The sequence below is a fragment of the Trifolium pratense genome, linkage group LG4, assembly GCF_020283565.1.
Source record: "Trifolium pratense cultivar HEN17-A07 linkage group LG4, ARS_RC_1.1, whole genome shotgun sequence".
Taxonomy (NCBI): Eukaryota; Viridiplantae; Streptophyta; class Magnoliopsida; order Fabales; family Fabaceae; genus Trifolium; species Trifolium pratense.
In genome coordinates, this window is record NC_060062.1 from 33,116,283 (window position 1) to 33,139,667 (window position 23,385).

The 23,385-nt window shown below is 35.1% G+C and overlaps 3 protein-coding genes and 1 long non-coding RNA gene across 4 annotated transcripts; 3 read left to right on the top strand and 1 right to left on the bottom strand.

The window, feature by feature from the left end:
- Nucleotides 1–773: 773 nt before the first annotated feature.
- LOC123922517 lies at nt 774–1,805 on the top strand. The gene has a single exon (XM_045975228.1). The coding sequence runs from the start codon at nt 774–776 to the stop codon at nt 1,803–1,805; it is 1,032 nt and encodes a 343-aa protein (XP_045831184.1).
- Nucleotides 1,806–1,919: 114 nt separating this feature from the next.
- Nucleotides 1,920–2,789, top strand: LOC123922518. The gene has a single exon (XM_045975229.1). The coding sequence runs from the start codon at nt 1,920–1,922 to the stop codon at nt 2,787–2,789; it is 870 nt and encodes a 289-aa protein (XP_045831185.1).
- A 1,695-nt stretch (nt 2,790–4,484) lies between these two features.
- On the bottom strand, nt 4,485–5,925 carry LOC123922520. Its single transcript, XM_045975230.1, has 2 exons — nt 5,244–5,925; nt 4,485–5,149 (listed from the first exon to the last, which is right to left on the bottom strand). The coding sequence occupies exons 1-2, from the start codon at nt 5,923–5,925 to the stop codon at nt 4,485–4,487; spliced, it is 1,347 nt and encodes a 448-aa protein (XP_045831186.1).
- A 9,904-nt stretch (nt 5,926–15,829) lies between these two features.
- On the top strand, nt 15,830–19,165 carry LOC123923669. The gene is made up of 4 exons (XR_006814462.1): nt 15,830–15,987; nt 16,973–17,062; nt 18,889–19,003; nt 19,088–19,165. It is a non-coding gene; the product is annotated as an uncharacterized LOC123923669 (long non-coding RNA).
- Nucleotides 19,166–23,385: the final 4,220 nt, after the last annotated feature.

Here is a 23,385-nt window from a genome sequence, read left to right on the forward strand (position 1 = left end):
AAAGAATTTTGAAGTATGTGAATGGTACATGTGATTATGGGATCCTGTATACTCATGGTGAGAACTCTATGCTAGTAGGATATTGTGATGCTGATTGGGCAGGTTGTGCAGATGATAGAAAAAGCACCTCAGGAGCTTGTTTCTTTTTGGGCAACAACCTTATATCTTGGTTCAGCAAGAAACAGAATTGTGTATCTTTATCTACAGCTGAAGCAGAGTACATAGCTGCCGGTAGCAGCTGCTCCCAGCTATTATGGATGAAACAAATGTTGCTGGAGTACAATGTGGTACAAGATGCTATGGCATTGTACTGTGACAATCTTAGTGCCATCAATATTTCAAAAAATCCTATCCAACACAGCAGGACGAAGCATATTGATATTAGGCACCACTTTATTAGAGACCTAGTTGAAGAAGGTATTGTAACTCTTGAGCATATTTCAACTGAAGAACAACTGGCTGATATATTTACTAAGGCTCTAGACGCAGTTCAATTTGAAAAATTGCGAGGCAAACTTGGTATTTGCCTGTTTGAAGATTTGTAGCAATTACAGCATAAAAAGCGTGCAGTTGAAGTGTTTCTCCTCACTTCATTCATTGGTGCACGCAAATCAAGGGAAGTAATCAAAAACTTCCATAACTTCTTTTCACGCGCTACAACTTTTTATTTTCTCTATCACACTATCTCTCTCCATTCTCTCTCTTCAACAACCACTCAACTTCTCCTCTCAACCTCCATTGTTGAAAACCTTCCTCCAAAAATACAAACCGCCATGTCGAGTTCTCAAACTTCTTCTCCTGCAAAGAACGACGACACCACACCTTCATATAACTCTCTTCCTCAACAAATCACCATCGCCTATCCACTTTCAACGGTGTTTCCTGATGATATAGTGAGGACGAAGAAGACCACACCGAAGAAAAGCTCTAAACGAAGTCAATCGACTTCTCGTGTGCCGTCTGAATCTAAGAAAGGGGGTAAGTGTTCTAAATCTAAATCTACTCTTAAAGCGGTTCATACAATGCGTGAATTGTATCTTGACAATCCTGCTACTGCAAATGTTGATGTTAATGTTGAAGCATCTGATTCTAGTAAGAAGAATTTAAGTTTGGAATTGGATTTAACTGAAACCCTAGGATTAGAAAAACCTAGGTCTGCTGAGAAATTGGGGGAAACCTCCTTGGAAAACCCTGATGTTGTTGTTGATAATATTGGCGCTAACTCTAAGGCCAATCTTGTGTCTGAGATGACAGTTGATGAGAATGCAGGTTCTGGGCTAGATGCTGCAAATGATGCTACAGCATCTGAAGCACATGTTGATATTAGTGCCTCTGTAGTACCTGATTCACCAAACTCTCCTGTGGTTCCTGTTAATGAAAAAGGTACTGAAACCACCATCCCTGCTGATGTCATTACTCAGGATAAGGGTAAAACTGCAAGTATGCCTGATACAAGTGAGGCAAATGTAATTGATGTTGAAAGCCTCCAATTCAAGAGTACTCCTAGGGGTGGTATATCTAGGAGGCTGAGAAGTAATACAGGAAAGGATATAGCTACTCCTTCTGAAGCCACCAAAACTAAAATTGGGCCTAAGAAACGGTGGAGCAAAGTCACTGTACCCTCTGAAAGTAAGAAGAAGATTGTGAAGAGAAAAACTGTCTCTTCTAGTGACTCTGATTATGAGGAAGATCAAGATGCTGGAGCATCTCTTGAAGCATCTCCTCTGAAATCTGCCAAGAGAAAGAGAATGGCTCCTAATGTTCCATCTGTACCAATTGACAATGTCTCCTTCCACTGTGTTTAGAATGTTGACAGGTGGAAATTTGTGGTGAAAAGAAGAATAGCCATTGAAAAGAACCTTAATGAGGAATTCTTGCAATGTGAAGATCTTATGAATCTAATAGAGCAAGCAGGGCTAATGAAAACTGTATCTGAGTTGGGTAAATGCTATGATAAGTTGACTAGAGAATTCTTAGTAAACATCCCAGCTGACTGTGATGATCCTTTAAGCCCTGAATACTTAAAGGTGTATGTAAGAGGCAAATGTGTTGATTTCTCGCCAGCCATCATCAATGAATATCTGGGAAGAAGTGATGATCCTGCACCTGAGCTGGAGATCTCTATGCATGAAATTTGTAAGACTATAACTGGTGACAAGGTAAGAGTGTGGCCAAGAGCTGGCAAACTGTCTGCTGCAAAATTGACTACAAAATATGCTCTGCTGAACAAAATAGGTGCAGCAAACTGGGTCCCCACTACACACTCCAACAGTGTAGCTACAGGTTTGGCCAAGTTCATCTATGCCATAGGCACTGGTACTGTTTTTGATTATGGCACTCATATTTTTAATGCAACAATTCTCCATGGCTCTTCCACTGCTGTAAAAATGCCAATAGCCTTTCCCACTCTGATCTGTGGTATTATCTTGTCTCAACATCCTGACATTTGCACTAACTCTGATGTGCCTGTCTCTAGACCCTCAGCTTTAACCATGGATTTTAGATTATTGGAAGGAAAACATGCTGCAGACATTGCTGTAGCATCTTTGAAGACACCAGCTGTGGGCATGACCAAGAGACAGATGATTGCTAATCTCAGGGAGGTTAGTAATATGCTAGGTGAGAAGAAGGAGCTGGTAGATGGTGTAATCCAAGCCTTGGAGCTTGAGCAGTCACAGGCAAATGAGGATGGAGTTGGTCCTTCCCATGGCGCTCCTCATGCTGATGATCTTGCAGGTGGTGACACTGTAGAAGAGGAGATGGCCTCTGATGAAAGTCCCTCAATATGATCTGTTTCCTTCTATAACTTTTTCTTATTTTGGATGTTATTTCTTTTTGAAGGCTTAGCCCTTATGGTTTGTAACATGTACTATGTGGTTCCTTATGCTCTGACATCCTATGACTGTGTGCTACTTGGTATTCTATGGTTCTTTGTTTTGCTCCTATTCTATGCTCCTATTTGTCAGAATTTATGGCTAAAAAGGGGGAGTAATGTGCATGATGTGATGAAGAATGCTATAGCATCTAGTATAGCATGTTTTAATGTGATATGCATGTTTTGAGGGGGAGTGAAAGTTTATGCATATATTGAGGGGGAGTAGGTAGAATTTATTTTTCTACTACTTTTAATATGCATGCTTATATAGGAATTTATTTTTCCTATTCTCTGTGGCGTTGCTTAAATTTTAAGAAGTTTATTTCTCCGATCTTGAATCCACTATGTGAGAGTTTATTTCTCTCTGTCTGTACTTTGAGGCTAAGATGTGTTATGTTCCGCTGTTGCATGCCTCTGATGCTTACGTGCTAGCTATCTATTTTGATGAATTTATTTACTCTCTTTCCTAGTTGTGTGCGTATGTTGACTCGAAGGAAAGTTTAAATAGCTTAGCATCGTTCTACTTTCTTTCCTAGTTGTGTGCTTATGTTGACTCGAAGGAAAGTTTAGACTGTATCTCTCTATGCACTGGCCTAAGGTTGTTTTAGCCAAAATTTGCCAAAGGGGGAGATTGTTGGTGTTTTGATTGGCTACATTTTGCAAAAGCCAACCAGCCAGATGCTGGACTGAGATGCTGTAGCATTATAGTACAGCATACTGAAGCTCTGTTTTTCGTGCAGAATTTTTATTTCAAATCTGAGTCAAGATTTGCTTCAATTATATGTTCTAGCACGTGCGCCTGGGCAAAACGAGCCTTGCTCAGCAAGCTTTATTGAAGTCGGTCAAAGGAAAGTTATTTAAAACAAAAATATAATTATATTATATTTTTGCGTTTTTTTTGTTTGGTACAACATGAATTATATTTCTGGAAATAATTTAGGGTTGGCCATAATTCCTACAGCTGTATTTATCTGAAGACCTAACTTGCCCATCAAGACAATTGAAGACTATAAATATGTGAAGCCTCAAGGCTATTGAACGCGCGATTTCTAAACCTTGTATTACTAAAGTGTGCGTTTTTGAGGTTTAGTGTGTGTGTCTTTTGTGAGCCTTTCTTGTATCGTTTTGATGCAAGTTTAGGACTGGGTTTGTGTTGTTTATTGTCAACTGCTCCTAAGCTTTTAAGCACGGAGTTAGTTTGTATGATTCACTCATAAGCTTTTAAGCAAGAGTGTTGTCTAGTTTCTAGGAGAGTGTCTCCATCCTTACATTCATTATTGACAGCAACATAGTACGTGTTGTTAGAGGGAATTTGGGACGGGGTCTCATTATCTAAGAGGTTCTTAGATAGGATTGCACGGGTAGTGTCTAGGTGATAAGTCAAGTACCGGGTGTTGGTCGAGGGCTTTGAACTAGAGCTATTATAGTGGATTCATTCCTGGATTGGTATCCCCCAGAGTAGGTGACGTTGCACTGAACTGGGTTAACAATTTCCTGTCTTATTTATTGTTCTGCAATTTATTTATTTATTTACTGTGTTCTGCGACTGTCTTGCTGCAACGTGTGCTATAGCATCTTGTGCAGCATTGTGTTCACTGCGTTCCAGATTTCAACGGGGAAAAAGTTTCGGGCCTTGGTATGTCGGCCAATACATTTGGCCTTGAACCACTTCGAAGGTATGCTCATAAATGCGGCATACATTGGCAACTTTGAACACATCATCAATGTACACTTGATAGTCCAAATGAGCGTGAAAACAAGCAGCAATAACATGTGAACAAGGTAAATGTAATGCTTGAAATTTTCCACAGTCACACCATTTTTCTTCCAAGTGTACTTTAAATGTATCCTTTGGTCGGCCTTCGTGGGGATCCTCAGTTTCCTCCACTGCGAAACGTTGCCTATCATGACGCGTGACTACATGTGAGTGGGCCTTAGTCATTGCATCTGTAATCCTTTTCTGACATGGCACAGAATACACCTGACCAGAAGCTAACACAGCCATTGCATCCATTCCGCGTGTTCCAAAAAGTGCCGCAGTCTTGGAGTATGTTGCTTTGACCAATGCTGTGATTGGTAGGCTGCGAATTTCCTTGTAGACTGCGTTCATCGCCTCGACAAGATTGCTCGTCATGTGACCCCACCGACGACCTCCATCGTACGCCTGCGTCCATTTTTCTTTCGGGATTTTATCAACCCAATTTAAAGCCTCCACACTTTCCTTCCTAAGTTCGTTCCGCCAGTATTTGAATGAGGGTTCGCTGGGTGCATATCCTAAATTGAATAAAAATAAATAAATTATTTTCAATAATATATTAGAGGCAAATAATTAGTGGCAAATATAATAGTAAAATTTAGAAATATTTACCCATATTTGTAACTAACGGCCGAAGTTTTTTCTGTTTGGTTTCTCTCACAAAATTCTGGCCGATGTGTCGGATGCAGTAGACATGCGTCGTTGGAGGATTATTCCAACCATTCAAAGGATTTTCATAAGCACTTTTAATGGATGCATGCCTATCTGAGATGACGCATATGCCTTCTTGTGGAGTGACGTACTTCCTCAAATTTTTCAGGAAAAAGTTCCATGCTTCCTTGGTTTTCCCTTCGACAATTGCGAAAGCGACCGGAAAAATATGGTTGTTTCCATCTTGGGCGACGGCCATCAACAACGTCCCCTTATACTTTCCGTACAACCACGTTCCATCGACCTGCACAATTGGCTTGCAAAACGCAAATCCTTGAATGCATTGTTTGAAAGTCCAAAATAGACGTTCAAAGAAAACTTGACCATCTAACGCTATTGGACTTGTCTCCATTTTGACAACTGTACCTGGAAGCCACCTCTTCATCACCATCAACCATTGTGGAAGCTGCTGATATGACTCCTCCCAATCTCCATAAATTCTTACGATTGCCTTGTTTTTTGCAATCCAAGCCTTTTTATACGAGATTGTATAATTGAACATATCTCTAATGTGAGCAACAAGAGTTTTCACCTCTATTGTAACGTTACCTTCCACAAGTGAGAGAATGTTTTCACATATCATTTTAGAGTCAAGTTTTTGGTGATCTTGCATCAATGCAGAAGATACACAAGTGTGGGTATTACTGATGCGAACAATTTTCCAACGGTCTGTTGCCTTGCTATGCGACGCTCTCAAGGAAAATTGACATTGTGGAGCTTGTTTGCAAAGAATTACGTACCTCTCTTGATCAGATTGTTTTGGTGTAAAATCTATTGATCGTTTAATGTGGTACGTTTTGATTGCTTGCACACAATCTTTTTTATTGTGAAATACCATTCCTTGTGTTAACTCTGCATTGGGAGACAGATTTCCCACGACTATTGGGAGCCATTCCTCCATCTAACGGCCGATCAGGATATTCTGTTAAGCTATCATGGCTGGAAGAATATCTTAACGAAATGCCCGAAAACCCCACCTACGAAATTCTCTTGATGCACCTAAGGGCATATATTCTTTATTTTTTGGGAAAATTTTTATTGCCCAACACCTCTGGCGATCGTGTGCATACTATGTACCTCCCATTGTTGGAAGATACACAAACAATAAGAGGATATAGTTGGGGTTCAGCTTGTTTGGCAACGTTGTATAGGGGCATGTGTGATCTCGCAGATCAAAACCAACCAACCAAAACCATGTCCGGATGTGCCTTACTTTTACAGGCATGGGCACATTGCCGAATAAGGGAATTTCACCACGAGAGAACTAGAAATCCAGCGTCCGATAGGCCATTGGCTCTAAAGTAAGTATCTAATAATTTATTTATTTTTGAATCAATCTATTAGAATTTAATAATAAATATGTATATTTACTATGATATTAATCATATCGTGAAAATATTATTTTAGGTACGTTGCATCCGGAACAAGGTACTCTGGCGGTCCGGACCACGACGTACAAGGCGCAACAAACGTGCTCGACCGTTTAACGGACAACGAGGTAATATATATTCTCTTAATATTTATTTGTTTTTTTTAAACTAATTAAATTCATACACTAACAAATCTCTAATTTGTTTTTAAAAATATCAGTTTAATTGGACTCCTTATGACGTCAGCCAGTGCTTATATCCAGAGGACGTTGCATGTTGGTCAGCAACCACATTTCTCATAAACTTTGAGGTTGTAGAGTTTCATCAGACCGACAGGGTCCATCTTCAATTTGGATTTCAACATGCGAGATTTCAGGGCGTTCCCCAAGTCATGACGAGTTACCACAATACAACAATGCGATCATCGGTTCATGATTGGGCAGCCAAATTTATGGTTGAAATCCAACACTGGAATAATCGTCATAATTGTGTCCTCGTTGGAGATCAGGTGGATGGTGTACCTATGCACTCAACGGAGTTCTTGAATGATTATACAAGGTTCAACATGCCATATCTCTCTTCCGAACATTATTTATTTGATCCACGCCCACGTCCTGATGTGTAGCAGAATACATTTACCCAACATACCGATATCCCAAACCCACCATCTTTTTCCCCTCAACAACAACATACATCCCAACCATTTACCCAACAACCATTTACCGACCAATATCCAAATAGCCAATCCAATTTTTTTACCCCATTGCCATACACCCGAAATTTTTTCGACGACCAATCATGTCAATCACCGGGAACTCAACGGTTCAATGAAAATGCTTACCACCCCGGTGAACCCCAACAAACCCAACAAACCCAACATATCCCCCTACATTGGGGTTCTGCTGTACCGGACGATATGTTAAATTCAACGTGGGCTGCTGGTGAAGGTTCCTCGATGTCTCAAAGTTTTAATCAACTCGAGAACTTTCTTAACAGGGATGATACAAATGCGGAAGAGGAATTATATGGACGAGGACATCCGAGGAATGCAGGTCCTCCACCTTGTGGCACCGGAGGCCATCGTAGACATCGTAGACATTAGGAATTTTAGTGTTTTGTTTGTAATTAATTATTTATTTATATAATCGTCTTGTAATAAATTTTTTTTCCATCAAATAAAAAAAAACAATTTCTTTATTCATCGAATATTTGTTCATCAAATAAATAAAATTAAATAAAAAAAAATTAAAAAAATTTCAAACAAAACTCTTTTCTTTCTCTCCCTCCCATGCATTCAAAAAAATTTCAAATCTCCTCCTAATGCAGCAAGCCACGCGCGCGTCTGGAAAAAACAGCAAGGAGCATAGCGCCATTCTGAATGGCTTGATGCTTGTGTGATAGCGCCATTTCAAATGGCATGATCTTGGGAAAAGCAGTCTGGTACAGGGGACACAAAAAAAACAGAAAAGCAGTCAATGTTGCCATTCAGAATGGCGCTATCACATGGCCATGGCGCCATTTCAAATGGTGCTACCCAGTTGGTCTTCTGTCAGAGGTGCATTACGGGAAAAAAAATTGTGAGGGGGGTATTACGAGAAATAAGAGAGGGAGAGGGGTATATTTTGGGAAAAAAATCTATTAATTGCAACTATTCTACTTTAAAAGATTATTGTATGGAAACACCAAAAGATTTGGTCTTCTTGGAAAAAATCAAATTAAAACCAAAATGCTGTGTGGAGGTTGTCGACTCAATCAAAAGCATCTCTTGACAATGATTTTTGGGAAAATATGTTTGGAAAATATACTGTTTTCCAAAATTAATATATATTCTTTGTCTTTCAAAAAATATTCCACTAAATTGATCTTTTCATCGTCGCATTATCAAAAAAATGGCGAGCTAGTGCCTAGTGATCTAATTGCTATTTTGAACGATTCACGAATTTAATTTATTGGGTTCTATTTATTAATTTGAGGAAGTTAAGATTTGACGGTAAATTTTTCAAATAAGTGGTACTTAGAGATGGCTATGGTTACTGGTTAGGTTCCATAACACACCATTTTCACATCTTTGGTAATCTTCTATTATTTTTATGTGCTAATGACAAGGTTGACCGATTAAAACATCATAAAAACATCTCTTATGAAATTTCTTAATTTTTTTTAGGCTTAAATGCAGTGTTACCTCCCTGTTTTGAAAAATGCGGAATTTGACCCCTCTATTTTAAAATGCGGAATTTGACCCCCCTATTTTATAATTTGTTGGGTTTTTCTCCCACCAAAATTCTGCACAAAATCTGCTTCTAAGCCTCAAGTTCAAAGTTTCGCACAAAATTCAATTTGGATCAATAATTCACCAAACTGGTACCGAAACGACCGCAATCGAGTTACTTTTCCACAGAATCAAACTTCACTAAATATGGAGTTACAGAGAGAGATTAATTACCATTTAAGTGAAGGTCTGTTCAAATTAATTATCGTATGAAACTACTACTGGTATTTTCGTAATGCCTCTCACCTTATAGCTCATTTTTTAATAGTATTTAGGCTTAATTAATAAAATGGTCCCTTAAAGACATTTTTGGTTTTATATTGGTCCCTTAAAGAAAAAAAGGTCTAAATAGATCCCTTAAAGAAAAAAAGGTCCGAATAGGTCCCTTAAAGATATATCCGTTAATCAGTTTGGTCCTATTTAGACCTCTTTTTAGGGACTAAACTGATTAACGGAGATGTCTTTAAGGGACCTATTCAGACTTTTTTTTCTTTAAGGACCTATTTGGACCTTTTTTTCTTTAAGGGACCAATCTGAAACCAAAAATGTCTTTAAGGGACCATTTTATTAATTAAGCCTAGTATTTACATGTATGGAAATCTCATTATAATATTTTACCCTGTAGCTCATTATAATATTTTTGTTCATTAAGCCTCTCACCCCTTGTTTTGTGAATTATTGATCCAAATTGAGTTATGTGCGAAGCTTTGAACTTGAGGCTCAGAAGCAGATTTTGTGCCGAATTTTGGTTGGGGGCAAAATCCAATAAATTATAAAATAGGGGCGATATAATTCCGCATTTTAAAATAGGGGGTGCAAAATTCTGCATTTTTCAAAACAAGGAGGTAAAACTGCATTTAAGCCTTTTTTTATCAAGTAATGAATTAAATATGAATTTTTATGCTATTAGCACTTAGATATTCATATTTAATTCATATTTAAAAAAAAAAATTTAAATTTTTGTTGGAGAAGATTGTTATAATATTATAAACAATTAAACATGTTTGCAAAAAAATATTAAAAAATATGAAGTATACATAAATTGACTTGAAAATAAGGACAACAAATTCTGACAGATAACATTTGAAAAACCATTATTTGAAAAAAAACAAATGTTTAGAGGGAATGAAACTATATATATATATATATATATATATATATATATATATATATATATATATATATATATATATATATATTCATTCGTAAATCATACACGTGTAAAGTTTCACCCTTGTCATCGCCCACTTCCAAGACAACATCTTATAGTTTCATCCACCAGCTCCGCGACTGTTTTACGACCACCCGAGAAAATGGTGGCTTTTCTCAAGATCCAAACAGTCGATAACGTTGCGCGCCAAATTAGCCAGCATCCCATTCTTAACTTTTGAGCACCTGCTACACCCGTTAGACAGTTAAAAAGAACAAATAAATTTGATGGAATTACCACCATCATGCCAAGCCATCGTAAAACTCTATACCACACTTGTACTGCAAAGTCAAAGTGAAGAAGTAAGTGTTGAGTTGATTCCTCCTTATCATAACACATAGGACAGTCCACCAAACCATCTGCTGTAACGACCCAAATTTATTATTTACTATTTAAGTGTTTAATTATTTGGTGACGTGATTTTTAAGTAAGATAGTAATTTTAAGTTATTTATCGAGAACTTTAGTTAACACGCGAGTTAGTGAGAGTTTACGCGAGTTGGGCCTTGTTAGTGGGCTTTAGGCCCAATGGGCCTTGGACTTATGGAAGGGGTCGCTATTTAAGCCCATTAGAGAGAGAAAATCACATTTTTTTTCTTTGTTCTTGAGAAAGATAGAGAGAGAGAAGGAAGAGAAGAGGAGAGCTAGGGCAAAAGCTTTAAGGAGAGATCCAAGAGCAAAGTTCGTGAGTTCGTCGATCTAAGGTAAGAGAGTATATTTCATATTCGTGGGTGATACGAGAAAGGGGAGAATGTCGATTTCTCCGTACCCGAACTTTCTCCACCCCATTTTCGTTTAGGTTTTTGGGTGATTTTCTTAAAGGAAATGATAGAGAATGTTCATAACATGTTTAATATACTTGTATCATGTAGTATGAACGATTTTGTGGGTTAAAATTGGGAATTTGTAGATGTTTGATCAAGAACTTTGTGGTTTATGAGTTTTTGAGTAAAACTGATAAATCATTAATTTTTCGATGCATTTGATGTAGATCTGAGAATCAATACGTCCTTTTATGTTTATATATGTGTTATATGTACATGAAGATAAACTTATTTGAGATTTATAACATGAAAAATGGGATTTTTGGGTAAATCGGAGTGAAAAACACGAAGTTTGAACATTGCTGTCAGAAGGTGGCGACTGTTGCTGTCCTGAGGCCCTCGCTAAGCGACCAGCTCACTGTCACTCGCCAGAAGTTGTCCATGCACTGACTATGTTCGCCATCCCTCACTATGTCGTCGCTAAGCGACCAGTACTGTGCAAAACTTATTTGGTGGATGTTTCTAACATACAATTAGGTGTTTATAACCATGATTAATTGTATTGTGATGATGTGTTGATGAATTGTTGATTATATTTGTGGAATATGATTGTTGTTGATTGAGTTGATGATGTTTGTTAAAATGTCAAAAGAAGTATATTGAGATGTTAATTAACTTAATAAAGAAGAATATTAGAATCACGTTATTCTAATAAAGAAGTATATCGAATTATGTTATATGATAAAGACGTATATTAAAGTATAGTGTTATCTTAATAAAGAAGAAATGTTGGATAGTGTTCCACATTATAAATGAAGAGCTTAATGCTATTGATTGTGAGTGAATTCATGAAATACACACACACATTCATGAATTATAAGTGATATTGGATATTCCAATAAAGAAGAATATCAGATTATATTTATCCGATAAAGAAGGATATTGGAGGTGAGATACTATAATAAAGATGATGGTACCACATGCATTAGATATGTCTAGGGGACATAGCATGAAGATTGTGGCATTAGATTGCATTAGGATATGTGTACATTATTTGATATTTGATATGTGACACATATGTTTGGAATTTGTGATAATTGTCTATGTGTGTTAGACTTGTTGTATGTGTTGATTGTCCGATGATTATAAATGTAATTGACTTCAATCTCTTGAATACTATGATTGGTATGAATGATGATGTATATTTATGATTTATTAATATGCATGAATTGTGATGAAGTGTTTAAGTATCGTTTACTTACACTTGTATATTTTGAGTATGTTATCTAACTCTCTTTTATGTGTTATGTGCTGGACCGTTGGGGGTCCAGATTCACAGGTTTTGTGTTTATCGATGTCGAGTTGTCGGTGAAATTCTGCTCTGATTGTGACACGGGAAAAAGGGTTTTATAATGTGTATAGAGTTCCCTAGTCTTAGTCATATTTTATAATGAATGATGCAATATTGATTCAAAATTTGTATAAACAGGTAGTCTTACTAATTAATTAAATTAGTATTATTTTTATGAAGTATGTAATACCTGAACCAAGATTTTATAATTGATGTTATCCAACGTCTGAAATTTTTTTTTCTACCCCAACAATCTTCCATCTACCCCAACATTTTTTCCAATATTCCCATTCTACCCTTATCAAATTTAAATATATTTTATTATTTTTCACTTTGTCATTTTGTAACTTTTTCGGTAGACTAATCACACCCAGTGTTCCGGTACGTTTTTTTTTCCATGTTTGTTAAACTTACCGGAACTCTTTTTCAAAGTGTTCCGGTTTCTTAAATTTTCAATTTATTACCGGAACACTTTTCAAAATCGTTCCGGTTTTACAATTTTGTAGAATCGATTGTGTTGTATACCGGAACACTTAGTGTTCCGGTATACAAAAGGTGTTCCGGTATACAACAAAGTGTTCCCGGTATACCAAAACGTGTTGTGTTGTATACCGAAACACTTTTGAAAGTATTCCGGTATGCAAAAAGTGTTCCGGTATACAACAAAGTGTTCCGGTATACAAAAAAAAAGTATTCCGGTAATTACATACGTGTTCCGGTGTGTTGAACAAGTTGTAGAAAGTGTTCCGGTACATTAAAAGTGTTTCGGTATAGCAGTTTTGCTAATTTTATTTTTTTTTATTTTTTTTAAACAGATATGGCTCAAATCGGCAATACAGATTCAATCAAGTTGTTGAACTTATTTCCCATTGTTTTGGTTATGGACTGCACCTACAAAACTAATAAATACAGACAGCCAACGTCTCTCCACTTAAGGACGTTCTTCAGTCCATTCACATCTCATACGTGCCACTTGGCACTTTTTTCTTTTCCTTTTCCTTTTTTTTTCAAACAATTAAATCCAACAATGTCTAGAAATTAAAAACTTGTTTTTATTTCAACCTTCTTTAATTAATATGACCGTTATTGCAACAACTCTATTGTTTAATTTTCAAAATTATAGAATAATGTCTTCATCTTATAAATAGGTATCTCACTTCATTTTATTTTTTTCATTCACATCGATCTAGTCTTAACTATTTATTCGATCTTTTTTTAATTATTTTTTTGCACATTTAATTTGACAATGAACCCCAACCACCATAGTTCTTGGTCAAATTATATGTAAAATAGTGGCAATTCTTCTCATATCCCAAATCAACAAAATAACTCATTCCTTGCAAATGCACCTCTTAACACAAATCCAAATCATAACCCAAGTTTTCAAAATTCTATTTTTATCCCAAATTCACAAAATAACCCACACTTTGAAAATTATCCATATCATACGGGAAATTATCCATATCAATCAACTAACCCCACCACACTATGCTTCATGGGATCAAGTGCCCGAAACACCATAGTTTTGCACTCAAGGTAGGTTGGAAACTATTAACCTTGGTGAAGAAGTTGGATCGACACCGGTTGTTAATATGACAAAAACAAGATTCCAACCAAAGGAAGATGAAGTTATCATTCAATTATGGTTCAACATTTCAAATGTTCCAATTGTTGGGGTTGATCAAAAAGGAGAAAGTTTTTGGAAGAGGATTGGTGAAGCTTATAACAAGTATCGTGATACAAATTATATAGAGAGGAAACCAATGACACTAAAAGGTCGATGACTAAAAATAAATCATGCGGTTCAAAAATTTGATGGGTGCTACAACAAACAAGCTGTGACTACACAGAAAAGCGGGAGCTCTTAGAGCGTCTTCATTTTAGCTGCAAAAAAATATATTACCAAGATGAACATGAGAAATTCACATTTGAAGATGCATAGAGAATATTGAAGGATGAACCTAAATGGCTTGCGGGTTTAATAGAACCTTCCGCAAAAAGAACGAAGAATTCAGCTTCAGGAGCATATTCATCATCATCTAACCCACATACATCAATGAGCAGCGAATATAATCCATCATCACCTACTTAATTCGTTACGTCGTCCAATGGGTCAAAAGGCGGCCAAAAAGAAAAGCTTGTGGAATAGTCTATCCCTTTGAAAATAATTGATAATTTGCAAGATGCCTTAAAAAAAATTGACATAATGTCGGAGTTTTCAAGTAATTGGGCACATATTGAGGAAGAAAAAATTGAGATGGAGCGGTAAAGGTTGAAGATCGATGATTTGCAAATACTCTCAAAAGGTACATCAAATATGAATCAAAGACAAACTACAAGCGCATGGAATGCAACATGATTTCAAAAAACAAAAAATATGGACTTAATTGATATGATTATGTATGTTGGATATTTTTTAGATTCTCATAATTAGCGAGTTATTTAACTAGCAATTAAAATATGTACTTCTTTTTTATTTTGTCAAATAATATGTACTTAATTAATATAATTATATATGTTGGATATTTTTTAGATTCTCATAATTAGTCGTTACTTAACTAGCAATTGAAAAATGTTCTTCATTTTTATTTTGTCAAAAAAATATATGGTCATAATTGATATAACTTTTTAAGAGTATTTGCATATAAAAAAAAACTATATTTAATTGATATAAGTATAACATTTTAAGAGTAATTGATATAACCTTTTAAGACTTAATCGGGCACATATACGAACTATATATTTTTTTTGTAACGAAAAAAAGAAAACAACTTCACTATATTTAATTAGCCATTAAAGATTAGCTGTTATAAAAATTAGTCGTTATTCAAACAAGCCGTTGGTCAATGTAAGACTCGTAATCTTAGTTCAGGCTAGAACGAGAGTTAGTATCTTTTTGTGTCTTTAATCCTAATATTTGTGTATCGGTAAAATCGGAGATGTTGCTGAGATTGTGCTTGTGCGTTATTTTAATATCTGAAAAATTGGCACAATGATTTTATGAGCTTTGAATGGTTATAGAAATGTTCCTTGTCAGAATTTTGAAAATAGTTTTCTTTGGATTTTTGAGAAAACGGGAAAGATATACCCGCTGCTTAAAATTTTACATACTCTGATTGCCGTCAAAATTTAAATAGAAGTTTTATATATCGACTGTAATGAGAATTTGATTTCATTATATTTTTCCAAGCTAAGGAGCAAAATTTTTTTCGGAATAATATTTATTCGTAAGTTTGTGAATTGTTTTAATTAAGTGATTTACAGTATATTTTTTCTGTCTGTGGGCGAATTGCGACTCATTTGAGAGCGAACGAGGGGACTGAGCGAGCTAGTCGGAATATGATCATGAAAATATCTATATATTTTTGGTGATATTATTATTTTAAGTTTGTGAGTAAAGCTTTGAATGGCTAGGATTTAATCTTGAGACTTTACACTATTTGATCCAAGGGCCTAAAATGATTCATGTTATCTTTAAATAGAGAAGTCATGAGACCTTTCCAATCTTCCTTTTTCCTCTCACGTGAAACTCTCTCTTTTTCTCTACATCACCAAATATTTTCTCTTAAGTGTTAGAAAGAACAAAGAGAGATTTAAGATATATTGAGTGAGATTTTGATCAAAGTTCCAAGACAGAAAGTGTAGATCACAACTTGGTGAAGCTTTTGGTATGAGCAAAGTGGTAAGAAAAATCTCCCTCCCTGTTTTATCCCTCTTGGCCGTGAGGCCCTATTTTCCTAGAGTAGTGTGACTATCTCTTTTCCTTTATTAATAGTATATAGTTAATGGTAGATCCAAAAGAAAAATTGTGATTGGAGTTGTTTGATTTTATGCTCAAAAATATTTTGTTAAGTTTTAATTTTCTTGCTCATTTCCTTTGAGAATATTGTTGTGAGTTTATGTGATTATATATTCAAAAGAAAATTTTGATTTTGAGCACTTTGAAATTTTAGAGATTTTGTGAAAAATGTCGAAATGTCATTTTTATTTGATGAACATTTTTATATTGAGTAGATCTATCAATGTATCGGTTTAGTTTTTTTTCGAAAAATGAGTTTTGGTGTGATTTCCAATTCTGGCCGAAATTTAAAAGGGTGTTTAGGTCATTTTAAAATTGATAACTTGTCCTAAAAAGTAAGCCATTAGATCCTCCTTTTTGAAACGATGAAATGGACATATGGTTTGCAATGATCGGATAAGGAATGACTGATTTACGGTCATTTTAAATCATAATTGTTTTACCGTTGTTTGAACTTGAAGTATAGCAGTAGTAGAAAAAAATAGAGATTATTTTTCTATGAAAAAGGGAAATGTTTGGAAAATCAATTGGTGAATTGAAATGAAAATTCTTTTATCGAGAATTGTGTTTTAAAAGGCTTAAACATTTGTGAACTTGTTTTATTTTGAAGAAAAGTGTAGAACTTGGTTGAAAAGATATTGTTTTTGAAAAAGTTTTAAAATAGTGGAGTTTTATTTAATGACGTTTTTGTGATGCAAACTATTTTATTAAAGTTTTAATGTTTTCAAATAGTTGTTTTGAAAACCATTTGAGCCTAGTTAGTTGTGAGGAAACAACCGTAGGTCTTGATCCATTATTAGCCAAGCTAGGGCTTAATTGAGTGACCAATTAGAATGTGGTATTAACTTAATTAACTTGAATGATTAAGGGTTAAGAGGATTAGCCGGATTGGGGACTTTTTCGAGAGAGACGGATTTGCTCGCATAGCGTAAGTTGATTGTGTTGGAAGCTTGCTGAGGTAAGGGCACCTTCATTTCTTTACTTTACCGGTTAATGGCATGCTTGGATGCTTTGTTTGTGATGTGTTTTTTAGTGCTTGGCATGTATATGTTATGTATTCTCGGGATGAGAACTTGTTTAAAATACATGTGTATGTTTTACATATGATTTGCGAATATATGTATTAACACGGATCGTGATTACATATGTGTATGTATGTGTATTTTTGCATGAGCATGTATGGAACGTGTATTTCAGATGGAGACTACATGGGTGTTTGTCTGTGTGACTTCACCGGGGATTTTTCTGTGTGACTGCCCTATATACGCTAAAATAGAGAATATGCTCATGCATTTCATAGTTACGTGTAGGGGTGTGGATTTCATGTGTGGGCCCACCTAAGCACCGGGTGTTTGTCTGTGTGACTTCACCTAATCCTGCGGGATTTTTATTGAGTTGGTGTTTGTCTGTGTGATTTCACCTGCCCTGCGGGGTTTAGTAGGTGCGACAGCCAGTGATTGGTGTCCACTTGAAACCTACGACTCTCTATAGAGAGGTTAAATTCCGGAATTCATACATGTGACGATCAGTGATTGGTGTCACACTCATATACAGTCTGCATCGATAGGCTACTTGTGCATTTTATATTATGTTGGTTGATAATAAAATGCTAAGTGTTTAATTGTTTTCCATGTATTGTATATTTGGTATTTGCATATTTGGCTATATGTTATTTTTAGTTGGCGACCCTTACAATGATACATGAACGGGCTCCTCCCACCCTAGTCGATGGAGACTTGTTCCGCGTTGAGAAGCGGCGAGGCTTGAAGCTGTCTGCGGGTCTTTGTCACCCAGTCATCTTCAGTTAAAGTTTAAAGATTAGCTTAAGGGTTGTTGTTTAAGAGTCTCGTTTACTCTTTATTGTTCTCTGAATTTATTTTTGAATTGATTGTGATTATATTCATTTGAATAAATGTTGTCACTATGTTTCTTTTGACATAGTGGTTGTGTTATACTTGTATACTTTTATTCGAGAAAACAATTTATAAAAGATGCATTGCATTCCGACCGTGATTTTGAAAAGGTTTACTATGATTTATTTTCAGGATGATCGTGATTTACTTTTGGGCCTAGAAAATTTGGGCTGTTACAGTCAAACTAGCTGTTATTCCAAATATTTCTATAAATAAGTTTAACATGCAATGTATGAACTATATTGGGCACCTACATGAACTATAATTTTTTTTGTAACGAAAAAAAGAAAAAACTTCACTATATTTAGTTAGCCATTAAAGATTAACCGTTATAAAAACTAGGCGTTAGTCAAACTAGTTGTTGGTCAAACTAGCCGTTATTCAAACTAGCCGTTGGTCAAACTAGCCGTTCGTCAAACTAACTGTTATTCAAACTAGCCGTTAGTCAAACTAGCTGTTATTTCAAATATTTCTATAAATAACCTTAACATGCAATGTATGAACTATATTGGACACACATATGAACTATATTTTTTTGTAACGAAAACAATGAAAACAACTCACTATATTTAATTAACCATTAAAAACTAGCCGTTATAAAAACTAGCAATTAGTCAAACTAGTAGTTGGTCAAACTAGCCGTTATTCAAACTAGCCATTAGTCAAATTAGCTGTTATTCCAAATATCTCTATAAATAACTTTCACATGCAATGTATGGCAATTTGGTGTTTTTTATTTGAAAGTATGGCATTTAAATAATAAAAAAAAAACCTAAAGAGGGTGCCACTTATAACTATCCCTAATTGTAAATGAAACCAAAAGCCCAAACGAGTGTCTTTGCCCGTTGAAGAGTGCAATTGATATTTGCAGAGACGACGAAACCACGAACGAAGCACGTAGTTGAAGTGGAACCACCAGATCTCTTCTCTCCATTTCCGTTATTTGTACCTTCTTCTTCTTCGATCTCATCTCTCCTCAAGCTAGGGTTCGTTATCTCTCTGTCTTCAATCCATCTAGCATTTGATTGTGATTTCGATCTAACGATTTACCTTTTGTTTGATTTCTACAGGGAGAAGCTTATGGTTCTATTTTCTTCATCAATAGTCAATTAATCAATTCATTTACACTAGATCATCCAACAATGAGGTTTAATCATTTATTGCATCTTATGTTATCTAATTCACAAGTCGATGATTGATTTCAATTTTGAGTATTTTAATTGAATTTGCATTTATCAACGTTTTTTTTGTTTGTGATAAGATATGGTATAGTGAAAATCTCAAGAAAATGAAATCAAAATCTACTTTGAAATCTTATGAATATTCATCCAACATAAACCTCGTGTGCTTAGTTCTTATACTTGTTAGTGTTTAAAATCTTGAAAGAAGTGTATGTTTATTTTTGGATGAGCAAAATTGATTTCGAGTGAATTGATTCTAACTAAAATTGAGTTTCCAAGGGGGCACAATGTCTATATACAAAAGTGGTCCATCTCGCATTCTTGGTTAGCACATTCCCGAATGGCTTTTGCATGGCTTTTAACGTTTGCATGAGAAGGTTCAATAACATTCACCTTAATGGGACCCCCTACCACTCACCATCCTTCCTAAAGCGGAAAGTACCAAAGTGTTTGAAACTGGTTCGCCATGAAATCGAGATGGAGCTTCGTTGTTGGTATGAAATTTTTTTTGAAAATTTTGATTTCTACTAACCGTTTTAATCATAATTGTTTTTCATTTTTTAAATGTCTTTTTTGTTGTAAATGAATGAAAAAATGCATATTTTATCACCTCTAGTGCGGCCTCGTGAATTTAACATAATTCGTTATTGCAAACAAGTTGATATTTGTGTATGGGTGATAACCAATGTGTCATTTGATTCTTCTCGACCAAACACATTACACATCACCTCTTTCTCTCTCTTGGAAACATCCTTCTGGATGAATAATTCATGAAATGCCTAACAAGTCTTGTAAGGTTAGTTGTTACATGCATATTTGTGAAACATAGTAAACAATGATGAAGTAATTATTCTGCATCCCGAAACATAGTAACCGACAATGCATCAAAATTAATGTCTAAAAATATTCTTATTGATTTACATATTTACGTTTAAATTTTAGATGTATTTGATTTGATACTTAACATATAAGATATCCCTATATTCCTATATTCATCTTATGTTGAATATCAAGTACATCTAAAGTTTAAACGTAAATATGTAAATAAATATGAATATTTTTAGAGATTAATTTTGATGCATTGTCGGTTATTATGTTTCAGGATGCAGAATAGTTTGATCATTCTTTACCATGTTTCACAAATACGCATGTAAATACTAACCAGACAACACTTGTTAGGCATTTAATGAATTATACATACAAAAAGATGTTTTCAAGAGAGAGATAGAGGTGGTGTGTTTGGTCAAGAAAAATCAAATGACACATCGTTTATCACCCATACACCAACATCAACTTGTTTGCAATAGAGAATTATGTTAAATTCGCGAGGCCGCACTAGAGGTGATAGCATATGCATTTCTTCATTCATCTGTGACAAAAAATACATTTCAAAATTGAAAATCAATTATGATTAAAAAGGTTAGCATAAATCAAAATATTTAAAAATATTATCATACCGACAACAAAGCTCCATCTTGATTTTCTGGCGAACCAGTTTCAAGCACTTTGGTAGTTTCCGATTTAGTAATAATTGTTGGGAACAATCTATCCATTTGTCCGATAAAAATGAATTATATATCATTTGTTTACAAGTAGATGTATTTCTTCACTAAAATTAATTAAAGAGTCCATACTAAAATAAATAAGTTAGAGAGGTAAATTTAGAGGGGGAAAAAGCAACAGCGAAATTCGTGAATAATTTTATTTCTTCCGTAACAATTTTCATTTTTTCTAATATAATTGCATGCTTACCGAGTCGAGAAACATTTCAACCAATTTCATGCCATCAAGCCCAACAATTCCTGAATACTTTGAAGATTTCTCATAAACATTATCACCTAATGTGATTGTTCTTGCGAAAAACTTGATAATAACGTTCATGATCAAGAGTGTATCTCCCATCTTGGTGAGTATTTGAAAAGTTGATCCAGAAGGTTGATTATAACTCTCACAAGCCTTACCAATTCTTGCATAGAAAGAATGCATGTTGAGACATAATTTTATCTTTTCTTCATCGTAATTTTGTGCTATCAATTCACTAACATACTTTCGCTCATTGTTAGATTACTAAGACCATGAACATGACTTGATCTCTCATGAACCATTAGTGGATTTCCATGTTCATTGTTTCTTGAAATTTCTTGTATAAAATTAAGAGCATGCTCAAACATAGGTCGAAATGTTTTTCTATACATATACATGAAACTTGTAAGAAGCCTAGAAATTTCCTCATATTGAAATTGAAAATCGATTTATAAATATGTGATTATGAATAGGTAAAAATTGAATAAACTAATGCAACTGAAAGCTTAGAGTTTCAAGAGCCAATCTTCGTGTTTTCTTTGAATCTAGGTATGAGAGTAGGTTTCATAATCGTGGGTGATACGAGAAAGGGGAGAATGTCGATTTTTCCGTACCCGAACTTTCTCCACCCCATTTTCGTTTTACTTTGGATAGATTTTCTTAAAGGAAATTGATTATTATATTCATAACATGTTTGATATACTCTTGGTATGATGTATGAACGAATTTCATATGTAAAAGCGTAAATTGTAGATGTTTGATCTAAGAACATTGTGTTCTTATGACTTTTGAGTAAAATACACGAATCCCTTACTTTATGGTATGTTTTGAAGTAGATCTTTTATGTTTATGTATGTGTAGTAGACATGAAAACAAACTTATTTAGGATTTATAACATGTAAAATGGGGTTTTTGGGTCAAATAAATGAGTTTTGGACCATTTTTCGTATGAACATGAAGAACACCAGATCTGTCACGCGCGGCGTAGCCTTTCACGCCCCCAGCGTGACCATTTTCCAGTTATCACGCGCGGCGTGATCTTCTTCACGCCCGACGTAATACTTCTAGGAATTTGGTTGGTCATCACGCGCGGCGTGATTCTTTTCACGTGCGGCGTAATAAATTCTGTTGGCTATCACGCGTGGCGTGATCATTGCCATGCATGGCGTAGCCTTGTGTTACACGCGGCGTGAACCCTTTCACGCCCCCGGCGTAGTTCAATTTAGACTATGTTGACTTTTGGTTTACCGTTGACTTTTGACATTTTGACGGTTTATGCACCCGGGACCTATTTTACTTGATTTTTTGCGTAGATTCTGATTCCAGAGTTAGTTTTTGGAGATAATAAATGCTTAATATGATTTAATTGTATTATTGGCATTGTGTGTGGATTACTTATTGAATGAAGTATGATAAATGAAGGTTATTAAGATGATTGATTTATCTTAATGATGAAAACTGTTGGATAGTGTTCCACATTGTAAATGAAGAGCTAAAATGCTAACTAATTGTGAGTGAATTCATGAATCAACATACATGCATTCGTGAGTTAAATAGGATATTGGATATTCTAATAAAGAAGTATATCGGATTATACTTATATGATAAAGAAGGATATTAGAGGTGAGATACTCTAATAAAGAAGATGGTATCACATGCATTAGAGATGTCTAGGATGACATTCATGAAGTTGAAGCATTATAATTGCATTAGGATATGTGTGCATTATGTGATAAGTGGTATGTGACACATATTTTGCTAAGTGTAATAATTGTTAATTGATGATTTGGTATTCGATTATATATGCTTAAAACTTATAATTGAATGATGGATGTTGATGTGTATTTATAGTTATGAATATGCATGTATTGAGAAGGAGTGTTTAAGTATCATTCTACTTACACTTATATTTTGATTATGTGATCTAACTCTCATGCTTTGTATTATGTGCTGGACCGTTAGGGGTTCAGATACTCAGGTTGAGGATCCGGCTCAGAGTTAGAGGTGTTGCTTGTGCTTAGTGTAGCACACTTTTTGGTGAGGAGTTTAGCTTAGACTACTCCTTTAGATATTTGTATATCTTTTTTATGGGTTGTATAGAATTGCTCTGATTAGGTGTAATACCATGTGGGGTTATTCACTTGAATTGTATTTAAGCCCGTGATGGCATATTTGACCTTGCTAATCCTTACTTTTGTTGTAAACATAATATCCTTGTTGTTGATATGGCATAGAGCCTTATGATATTATGTGAACAATATGGTTATTGTATGATATGCACAATGAACTATATTTGGTTTTAAATTTCCGCTGTGCTAGCATGATGTGTGTGTGCTATGCTTTTGTATTTAATCGTGACGCCTTAATTTCTTAAGTGTTTTATT